Source organism: Macaca fascicularis, chromosome 16, assembly GCF_037993035.2.
Source record: "Macaca fascicularis isolate 582-1 chromosome 16, T2T-MFA8v1.1".
NCBI classification, from domain to species: domain Eukaryota; kingdom Metazoa; phylum Chordata; class Mammalia; order Primates; family Cercopithecidae; genus Macaca; species Macaca fascicularis.
Genome location: NC_088390.1, coordinates 21,135,153 through 21,146,804, shown reverse-complemented (window position 1 = coordinate 21,146,804; position 11,652 = coordinate 21,135,153). Strand labels below are relative to the sequence as shown.

General features: G+C 40.0%; 1 protein-coding gene across 1 annotated transcript in view; it reads right to left on the bottom strand.

The window, feature by feature from the left end:
* Window positions 1-312: 312 nt before the first annotated feature.
* LOC135967808 (cell division cycle and apoptosis regulator protein 1-like) overlaps window positions 313-11,652 on the bottom strand; it is a 29,311-nt gene continuing 17,971 nt past the window's right edge. The window contains 7 exon segments of the mRNA XM_065532191.1: window positions 313-372; window positions 1,513-1,712; window positions 3,193-3,384; window positions 3,478-3,598; window positions 5,149-5,295; window positions 5,598-5,699; window positions 10,069-10,179. Coding sequence (XP_065388263.1) covers window positions 313-372; window positions 1,513-1,712; window positions 3,193-3,384; window positions 3,478-3,598; window positions 5,149-5,295; window positions 5,598-5,699; window positions 10,069-10,179 — 933 coding nt within the window.

The window sequence follows — 11,652 nt, the reverse complement described above, 5'->3', positions numbered from 1 at the left end:
AATAAAAGAAATTTGGTAATTGAATACTACAGTCAATTAAACTTACAAACTTTATTGGAGTTAAAAGTATAACAAAGTTCTTCCTAAAACACTTTGCAATGCAAAATTATTTCACTCAAGGAGTGTTTAATAATTTGAAGGCTAGGAATTACAAGCAATATTCAAAAGCAGATACTCACATTCATAAAACTTTATACATCATTTGAACTGAAAGACATTTATACTACTAAAATCAAACATTCATCACCTTCAAACATTCTTATGAGTTTTATATATTATTTAACACCATTCCTCATCACTACATGGATTTTATCATACACTTGTACCATTCTCCTTGGATTTTTGATATTTGTCTTCACTCTTTACATTATTCTATAAGACAATAGAGAAGGGAAAAATACATTTTATTAGATTCTCTTAAATGTCACTTGGATATTAGTGTACAATGGTATTCAATTTGGTATTTATATATTTATATATTGTGTATTTATATATTTATATTAATTTTAATATCTTAAAATTAATGGTGATGAAGCATTTACCTCAATTCTGCCCGAGAATAAATGGGGTCTAAAAATGCAGTGAATGGGGCAGGTGTGGTGGCTCATGCCTGTAATCTCAGCACTCTGAGAGACCAACATAGTCAGGCTGCTTAGCCCAGCAGTTGGAGACCAACCTGGGCAAGATGGTGAAACCCCATCTATACAGAAAATAAAAAAAAATAGCTGGGTATGTTGGAGCACATCTGTAGTCCCAGCTACTGAAGAGGCTGGGATGGTAGGATCACATGAACCTGGGAGGCAGAGGCTGCAGTGAGCCAAGATAGCGCCACTAACAATCCAGCCTGGGCAAAAGAGCAAGACCCTGTCTCAAAAAAACAAAAGAAAACAACAACAACAGCAACAAAAACACAGAGAAGTGAAGTGTATGGTTTGGTTCAAACTTATACTCTGAATTAAAAAGAAATATAAATGAAATTCGCTTCAAGAAGTCTGTACACTTAAATCATGTTGACATTCCAACTAAATTTGAGAAAAACAACACCCTTTGGGAATCACTTTATTTTTTTTTAAGATGGGGTCTCACTCTATTGCCCAGACTAGAGTGCAATGGTGCAATCTAGACTCACTGCAACCTCTGCTTCCCAGATTCAAGTGATTCCCCTGCTTCAGCCTTCTGGATAACTAGGATTACAAGGGCCCACCACCATGTCCAGCTAATTTTTTTTTGTATTTTTGGTAGACATTGGGTTTCACCATGTTGGCGAGGCTGGACTTGAACTCCTGACCTCAGGTGATCCACCTGCCTTGGCCTCCCAAAGCGTTGGGATTACAGGCATGAGCCACCGTGTCTGGCCTGGGAATCACTTTTGACTAATCTCAGTAAGGACAGAATGTTATCATTATTTCTTTTAGAATAATCGCTAAGAGCTTAATAACATTAAAATACATTAAAAACACCAGAGTTAGATTTTAAAAACTATGAAAATGTTAAAAGTACAAAATTTCTCACCTTCTTGAGAACAGTGTGGATTTCATCCATTACTGTAGATAAGTTTCTGATTGTCTTATTCAGTTAGTTTTCAAATTGTAAATTCATGTCTTCCGAAATCTTTAAGTTTTCTTGTAACCGATGAAGGTCCTTTTTAATTTCTCTGAGTTCAGCAGAGAGGCTTTTATTGGAATTCTCCAAATTTAATATGGTTTTTTCATCTTCATCTGTTTAAAAAAATCCAAAAATTAACATTTTACTCTCTAAAATTTCCAATTTAATTTTGACGTTAAAATATTTAAGCTGTGAAAATAAAAGGCTAATAGAATTCCGTAAAATGGCAATATCTGTCAATTTCATTAGTCATAAAGCACACTGTAATATTCATTTATTTATTTATTCATTTACTTTTGAGACTGAGTCTCACTCTGTTGCGCAGGCTTGAGCAAAGTGGCACAATCTTGGCTCACTGCAACCTCCGCCTCCTGTGTTCAAACGATTCTTCTGACTCAGCCTCCTGAGTAGCTGGAACAAAGGGGCATACCAACACACCCAGCTAATTTTTGTATTTTTAGAGATGGGGTTTCACCTTGTTGATCAGGCTGGTCTGAAACTCCTGACTTCATCATGTTGATCAGGCTGGTCTCAAACTCCTGACTTCAGCCAATCCACCCACCTCGGCCTCCCAAAGTGCTGGGATTACAGATGGGAGCCACCATGCCTGGCCTGTTTCATTTAAATTTTTAACTTGCATTATTTCAAAATCTATGTTCTATTTTTAGATGATTGTATAGATTAGAGAACACAGACTGGTAAAAACTAAGTGGAGGCCATGCACAGTGGCTCATGCCTGTAATCCCAGCACTTCAGGAGGCTGAGACGGGCAGATCATGAGGTCAGGAGATCGAGACCATCCTAGCTAACATGGTGAAACGCTGTCTCTACTAAAAATACAAAAACTTGGCAGGGCGTGGTGGCACACCTGTAGTCCCAGCTACTCGGGAGGCTGAGGCAGGAGAATTGCTTGAACCCAGGGGGCGGAGGTTGCAGTGAGCCGAGATAGCCCCACTGCACTCCAGCCTGGGTGACAGAGTGAGACTCCATCTCAAAAAAAAAAAAGAAAGTGGAATTAGAAGATGATTAAAAGGATGCAACAGATAACAATGAACCTGGGAATGCACATGAAGACCTAAGATTCAGATAAAGCTAAGCAATTTTATAACCTGAACCAGAAATAATGAAAAGTAAAGTTCCTTGCAGAGTGCAGTGACTCATGCCTGTAATCCCAACACTATGGGAGGCCAAGGTGGGCGATTCCTTGAGGTCAGGAGTTTGAGATCATCCTGGCCCACATGGTGAAACCCCGTTTCTACTAAAAATACAGAAAAATAGTTGGGCATGGTCGTGCACACCTGTAATCCCAGCTACTTGGGAGGCTGAGGTGGGAGAATCACTTGGACCCAGGAGGCAGTGGTTGCAGTAAGCTGAGATTGCGCCACTGCACTCCAGCCTGGGTGACAGAGTGAGACCCTGTCTTAAAAACAAATAAAAAATAAAAGTCTGTAAAAGTTCCTTATGTACTTTGATGAAACTATGTGGTATGCATATGCAAATGCGTACATAGGTACACACATGTGTATGTACATACATAAACATATGCATGTCCCAGCAGGGTGCTAAAAGAACATATCCAATGCTGACCCTTATCTGTTTTTTCTTCTAGTAACTGCAGCTTCTGTTCTACCTCAGCTCTTACTTTTTCGGTCTTTTCCAGTTTTTGCAAGAGGCTTCCTGCATCTACCATTGCACCATTGTACACAATGAGGCCAACATTTTCTTCCACATCCTTTGATTCCTGCTTTACTGTTGGTGTTGGAAGTAATAATCTGTTTCCTATAATATAAAATATATCATATTTTAGTGAGCTATTTTTCTTCTTAGTTACTAGTACATTTATTAAAAAGCAAAATCTTAATATGCTTAGACCTAGCATATCTTCATGCAATGACTCAGACTCTTCATGGTTCTCTTCATCTCTTAAGGTGTCTGCTAATTTCTGGTAAAAGCAAGATTCATGGAGCACTATTTTATTAAGAAGCTTCTTCACCTGCTATGCATGCAAGTAAACAAAACAAAGAGATGGAAATACATTTTTTGATTCTCTTAGAAAAACTGTTATAATTTTCACTTCCTTTTGAGAAGGAGTCTTGCTCTGTCACCCAAACTGGAGTGCAGTGATGTGATCTCAGCTCACTACAACCTCTGCCTCCTGGGTTCAAGTGATTCTCCTACCTCAGCCTCCAGAGTAGCATTACAGGCACTTGCCATCATGCCCGGCTAATTTTTGTATTTTTGGAGAGATGGAGTTTCACCATGTTAGCCACCAGACCTCAGGTGATCCACCTGCCTCAGCCTCCCAAAGTGTGAGCCACCACGCCCAGCTGTAATTTTCACTTATGATGGATATCCATGGAACTGAGTAAGATCTAAGTTACTTTTGAAAAAAAACTTTCATTGTTAAAAAGTATACCATTGATAAAAATTTATGCACAGGGATGATTTATTACAGTATAATTGGTAAGTCCAAGAAATCAAAACCACCAGCAATGGAGAATAGGTAGGTTAATTATGGTACATCTATATAATGGGCACTGTGCAGCTATAAAAAGAATGAAGCAGGTCTCTATTTTCATGGCAGAATGTATCTATAGAATACTATGGGATGAAACAAAAAAAAGACAGTCAAAATGTACAGAATAATTCCATGTTTTGCTTATAAAAATGGAACTGAACTGTTTACAAAAGATCTAGAATTTTACATATTTTAGTCCTCAGGAGTAGAAACAGAGGGAGAGAGAGAAGGGAAGTGTTTTACAACTGGCTTGTGTTATATTGCTTTATTTTTATTTTTACTTTTTGAGATGGAGTCTCACTGTGTCATCCAGGCTGGAGTGCAGCGGTGTGATTTTGGCTCATTGCAACCTCTGCCTCCTGGGTTCAAGGGATTCTCCTGTCTCAGCTTCCTGAGTAGCTGGGATTACAGGTGTGTGCCACCACCCCTAGCTAATTTTGGTATTTTTAGTAGAGATGGAGTTTCACAATATTGGCCAAGATGGTCTTAAACTCCTGGCCTCAAATGATCTGCCCGCCTCAGCCTCCCAAACTGTTGGGATTACAGGTGTGAGCCACCATGACTGACCCTTATATTGCTTTAACATATCAAAAAGTCAACAGAAGTTATATTAACTTTTCTTTTCTTTTCTTTTCTTTTTTTTTTTTTTTTTTTTTTTTTTGAGACAGAGTCTCACTCTGTTGCCCAGGCTAGAGTGCAGTGGTGCGATCTCGGTTCACTGCAAGCTCTGCCTCCTGGGTTCACACCATTCTCCTGCCTCAGCCTCCCAAGTAGCTGGGACTACAGGCACCCACCACCACGCCCAGCTAATTTTTTGTATTTTCAGAAAAGACGGGGTTTCACGGTGTTAACCAGGAGGGTCTCGATCTCTTGACCTTGTGATCCACCCACCTCAGCCTCCCAAAGTGCTGGGATTACAGGCATGAGCCACCGCGCCTGACCCTATTAACTTTTCATTGGAAAAGGTAACTTTTCGAAAAGTTATTACAAATATTTTCCTTTTAAATATTCACAAGTTAGATTACCTGAGCCAGAGAAAGTTGTAGTCCAGGAGTATAAAATATTTCTTCCAAATCCTTTTCAAGAAGGTAACCACAATGACTTTGATCAAAATAAACAAAAGCCATTAACAGATCTCTGTTAATTGTGATTATTTGAGTCTTTTCTTTTTCCTAAGAAAATGGAGAAGTAGAAGACATAGTATTCAAATTTTTTATGCCTGAAAAGTGAGAAACGGGGACTGTGCATAAAATAGCAATAATCTAATAAGATATTTGCCTCATCCTAGCTAAAATGAGTTAATTTGGTGTATGAATATGAGAGAAAGGAATCAAACATACTAGTTATCTGACATAGCCACAAAAAAACAACTGACGGAATTTTACTTAGTGGTAATTTAGATGTATAAGGACAAATAATCTTCACAACTGTGTTATGCTGAGATGATGTAAGATATCACCGTATTATAAAGAACACAGTATTCAATAAACATCTTATCTTTACAGGGCCTCTCCTTGCAGTGTCTGTTGATATCTCTTTTGTCATCTCGTTTGGTCATTTCTTCCTCATGCCTATCCGTAAAATAAATACAACAGTGGCAAAAAAAAAGTCATTAACACACATATTTTCAAGTTGGGCACGGCGGCACATGACTGTTATCCCAGCTGCTCAGGAGGCCGAAGCAGGATAACAGCTGAGTAGGTGTTATCACAGCTACTCAGGAGGGCCAGGCGTTCGAGGGTGTAGTGAGCTATGACTATACTACTGCACTCCAGCCTGGGTGACAGATCAAGACCCTGTCTTTTAAACAACAACAACAACAACAAAAATATCAAGAGAAAACTTTGTGCTAAAACATACATGAACCTTGGTAACAGGCTAAAAGAAGTCAGTCACAAAAAATCACTTATTGTGTGATTCCGTTCATATGAAATGTCCAGAATATTTACAGAAACAAAAAGCAGACTAATGGTTGCCTAGGAATGAAGAGGTTCAGGGAAGATGGGGAGTGACTGCTAATGAATCTCTTTTGGGTTCTTGGTTTGAGGGTGAAAAAATGTTCTAAAGTTAATTGTGGTGATGGTTGTACAACTCTGAATATATTAAAAACCACTGACTTGTATACAGGCACAACTTGGGAGTTACTGAAGTTCCAGACCACCCCAATAAAGCAAGTATTGCAATGAAGCAATTTGAGGCTTGGAACATCCTTGTAATCCCAGCGCTTTGGGAGGCCAAGGCAGAGGATTGCTTGAAGCCAAGGAGTTCAAGACCAGCCTGGGCAACATACTGAGACCCCATCTCTACAAAAAATTAAACAGCTGGGTGCAGTGGCATGCACCTGTAGTCTCAGCCACTCAGGAGACTGAGAAGAAGATTGATTGAGCCTGGAAGTTTGAGGCTGAAGTGAGCTATGACCATAATGCTATACTCCAGCCTGTGTGACAGACCCTATCTTTTTTTTTTTTTTTTTTTTTTTACAGACAGAGTTTTGCTCTTGTTGCCCAGGCTGGAGTGCAATGATATGATCTCAGCTCACTGTAACCTCCGCCTCCTAGGTTCAAGTGATTCTCCTGCCTCAGCCTTCTGAGTAGCTGGGATTACAGGCGTCTGCCACCACACCCAGATAATTTTTTGTATTTTTAGTAAAGATGGGGTTTCACTATGTTTCACTATGTTGGCCAGGCTGGTCTCGAACTCCTGACCTCAGGTGATCCACTCACCTTGGCCTCCCAAAGTGCTGAGATTACAGGTGTGAGCCACTGTGTCCATCCCAACCCTATCTCTTAAAAAAAAAAATAAGGAAAGAAAACCAGAAGTCTGAGAATTAACAGTATATAGACAGTATTTAAAGCTAGAAGAATGGATGAAATCAACATTAAGGGAGTGAAAGGAAAAAATAAACTATAAACCCAGCACGTTAGGAGGCTGGGGTGGGTCAATCATGAGGTCAGGAGATCGAGACTATCCTGGCCAACATGGTGAAACCCAGTCTCCACTAAAAATACAAAAATTAGGCTGGGCGTGGTGGTGCATGCCTGTAATCCTAGCACTTTGGGAGACAAAGGTGGGCGGATCACCTTGTCAGGAGTTCAAGACCAGCCTGGCCAACATGGTAAAATCCCATCTCTACTATAAATACAAAAATTAGAAGGGTGTGGTGCCATATGCCTGTAATCCCAGCTACTTGGGAGGCTGAGGCATGAGAATTGCTTGAACCTGGGAGACAGAGGCTGCAGTGAGCTGAGAACGTGCCACTGCACTCCAGCCTGGGCAACAGAGTGAAACTCCATCTCAAAACAAACAAACAAACAAACAAACCAAAAACCAAAACAACAAAATAGAAAAATTAGTTGGGTGTGGTGGCACACTTCTGTAGTCCTAGCTACTCACAAGGCTGAGGCAGGAAAATCGCTTGAACCCAGGAGGCAGAGGTTGCAGTGAGCCAAGATCGTGCCACTGCACTCCAGTCTGGGGCAGAACCAGACTCTCTCAAAAAAAAAAAAAAAAAAAAAAAAGAAAGAAAGAAAAGAAAAACAGAAAGTAAGGCTGACAGCTGAAACACTAACAAAATAATGGGAATACTGTTTAATGATTTAACTAAAGCAACAATAAAAGAATACTGGGTGTACAGGGGAGAGAAAATGGGGCTGTAAAAGGGGCTTAAGTCTTTACTAAGTAAAGCAAGTAAAGAAGATAAATACTGCTATAAGAATATTATGTCATTGCTACTGAGTTATTATATTAAAGACAAATAAGAGGAAAAATTAGATAGTATGAATAGATGCTGTTATGACCTTATTTTCTTAGATGTGATTAGGGAATTGTGGTTATTTCAGAGCACATTTTTTCTTAGGCAAATTGAAGAATTCATATGTTAAATTGGGTTACAAAAACAAAACAAGACAAATATTAACAATTATTGAATCAAAGTTGATGAATACATAGGTGTTCACTGCACCATCCTTTCAACTTTTTGATCTTTTTAACTTTTTCATCAAACAATATTAAAAAATGATACGGTAGAGAGAAGAAAATGTAGAGGCAAACAAAAAATACTGTAGGTAAAAATAATTGCCAGAGACGTAAACTGAAAAAAAAAAAAAAAAAAAAAAAAGCTAAAAGAACTCTTATAATTTTCTCTATCAGAAAAATACGATTTTTTTAAAAGCCACAAATCTACCTGGAAAAGAACAGGTAAGGTATTCAGAGTCCCTTTATAGGTATTTAATCGCTGATGTCTATGGTCAGAGCATCTACTGTATAGTATTTTAAATGTCACCACATGGTACAAAAGTCTGTCTTATAAAACTTAGGCAAAAGGTATACGAGTGTTTATTACCATTAGTCTTTAAACTCTGTATGTACTCCTTTGCATTATGATAATCTTTGTTAAGCAAATGCCCAAATTAGTTTCTCTTTTTTTTTTGAAATGGAGTCTCCCTCAGTCGCCCTGGCTGGAGAGCAATGGCACGATCTCGGCTGGCTGCAACCTCTGTCTCCTGAGTTCAAGCCATTCTCCTGCCTCAGCCTCCCCAGTAGCTGGGATTGCAGGCACGTGCCCGGCTAATTTTTTGTATTTTTAGTAGAGATGGGGTTTCGCCATGTTGGCCAGGCTGGTCTCGAACCCCTGATCTCAGGTGATCCGCCTACCTTGACCTCCCAAAATGCTGAGATTAAAGGCATGAGCCAGCATGCCTGGCCCCAAATTAGTTTTCTAAAGAATATATTCAGGACAGGCATGTAGCTCATGCCTATAATCCCTACATTTTGGGAAGCTGATGTGGGCAGATTCCTTGAACTCAGTATTTCAAGACCAGCCTGGGCAACAAAGTGAGACCCCATTCCTATAATAAATTTTAAAATTAGGCCTGGCACAGTGGCTCATGCCTGTAACCCCAGCACTTTGGGAGTCCGAGGTGGGTGGATCACCTGAGGTGGGGAGTTCAAGACCAGCCTGACCAACACAGAGAAACCCCATCTCTACTAAAAGTACAAAATTAGCCAGGTGTGGTGATGCATGCCTGTAATCCCAGCTACTCAGGAGGCTGAGTTAGGATAATCATTTGAACCCAGGAGGCAGAGGTTGCGGTGAGCCGAGATAATGCCATTGCACTCCAGCCTGGGCAACAGAGTGAGACTCCATCTGAAAAAAAAAAAATTAAAAATTAGCTGGGAATGGTGGCAAGCACCAGTAGTCCCAGTTCCTCCAAGGGCTGAGGTGAGAGGATCATACTGAGCCTGGCAGATCAAGGCTGCAGTGAGCTGTGAGCATGCCACAGTACTCTAGCCTGGGTAATAGAGCAGGAACTCAGTCTCAACAAAAAAATAAGAAATTATTACATGAAACATCAGGGACCATCATACATTTTTTTCCTTTGAGACAGAGTCTCACTCTGTTGCCCAGACTGGAGTGCAATGGCACGATCTTGGCTCACCACAACCACGTCGGCCTCCCATGCTCAAGTGATTCTCCTGCCTCAGCCTCCAGAGTACCTGGGATTATGGGCATGTGCCACTACCCCCTGACTAGTTTTTGTATTTTTAGTAGAAATGGGGTTTCACCATGTTGGCAAGGCTGTACTTGAACTCCTGACCTCAAATTATCCACTTGCCTCATACTCCCAAAGTGCTAGGATTACAGGTGTGAGCCACCATGCCTGTCCTATTATACCTTTTATGGCACAGCTTAAGCACCATATTCAAGGAAATTTGTTCTGTCAAGTAGAGTATTAATTATATATGAGACATAGGATAATTAGTAATAAATATGTCTTAAAACAATCTTCTCACCTAAAAATTAGAAAAATTTTCCCACTGAGGGTATGTTACTCTTTCTATTCTAAAGAAAAAACAATGTTAAATGTATAGATTTCAGCGATATGTCACCGAACAAAAAATGTATTCTTAACTCTAAGAAATAATAAATAAATTTCAATCATACCATCTTCTTCATCTTCAGCTTCTTCTGCTTCCATAGGGTCATATTCATCTTGATTGCTGTCTTCTTCAGTTTCATCGTCATCCTTAGAATCATCTTTTCTTTTATCTTCTTTCTGTAAATTAAAATGCCTTTATTTATTTACTTATTTTTAGAAGATGGGGTTTTGCCATATTGCCCAGGCTGGTCTCCAGCTCCTGGGTTCAAGCGATCCACTGGCCTGTGCCTTCTGAAGGGCTAGGATTATAGGCATGAGCCACTGCAGCCAGTGGTTATAATAATATTATTATAATATTATCATAATAATTATTATATATATTTTATATATATATAATTTTTTTTTGAGATGGAGTCTGGCTCTGTCGCCCAGACTGCAGTGCAGTGGTGTGATCGCCCTATACTGCAACCTCCGCCTCCCGGGTTCAAGTGATCCACCCACCTCAGCTTCCCAAAGTGCTGGGATTACAGGTGTGAGCCACTGTGCCTGGCTTAAAATGGTTGTAAATTAAGCAAGAAATCTCATCAAACATTAAATTACTAAAACTGAAAAATAGTAAATCCATTAAAGTTATTTAAAAGTTTTACAATGGAAATTACTATTTTGTTTGTTTGCTTGTCTGTTTGTTTGTTCATTTGTTTGTTTGTTTGTTTTGAGACACAGCCTCACTCTGTTGCTCAGGCTGGAGTGTAGTGACACAATCTGGGCTTACTGCAGCCTCCAACTCCTGGTTTCAGGCAATCCTCCTGCCTCACCCTCCCAAATAGCTGGGACCTCAGGGACATGACACCATGTCCAGCTAATTTCTGTAATTTTTGTAGAGAGGGGGTTTCACCATATTATTCAGGATGGTCTCGAAGTACTGGAGTCAAGCAATCTGTCCTCCTCAGACTCCCAATGCGCTGGGCTTATAGGAGCCAGCCACTGAACCCACACTATAAATGTATGATAATAATCAGGCTGGGTACAGTGGCTCATCTCTGTAATCCCAGAACTTTGCAAGGCTGAGGCAGGCAGATGGCTTGAGGTCAGGAGGTTGAGACCAGCGTGGCCAACATGGTGAAAACCTGCTTCTACTTAAAAAAAAAAAAATTAGCTGGGCAAGGTGGTGCACGCCTGTAGTCCCAGCTACTTGGGAGGCTGAGGCAGGAAAATCATTTGAAACCGGGAGGGAGAGGTTTCAGTGAACCAAGATTACGCCACTGCACTTCAGCAAGCCTGGTCAACGGAGAAAAACTCTGTCTCAAAAAAAGGAAAAAAAAATTTTTTTAAATAAAGTATTAGAAAACTAGCTGTAGATGCTCATATCGGCTTAATTTGAAGACCTGAATTTCTTTTCTTTTCTTTTCTTTTTCTTTTTCTTTTTTTTTTTTTTTTTTTTTTTTTTTTTGAGACAGAGTCTCGCTATGTACCCCAGGCTGGAGTACAGTGGTGCAATCTTGGCTCACTGCAACCTCCACCTCCCGGGTTGAAGCGATTCTCCTGCCTCTACCTCCCCAACAGCTAGGACTATAGGCATGTGCCATCACATCTGACTAATGTTTTGCATCTTTCGTAGAGACGAGGTTTCACCATGTTAGCCGTGATGGT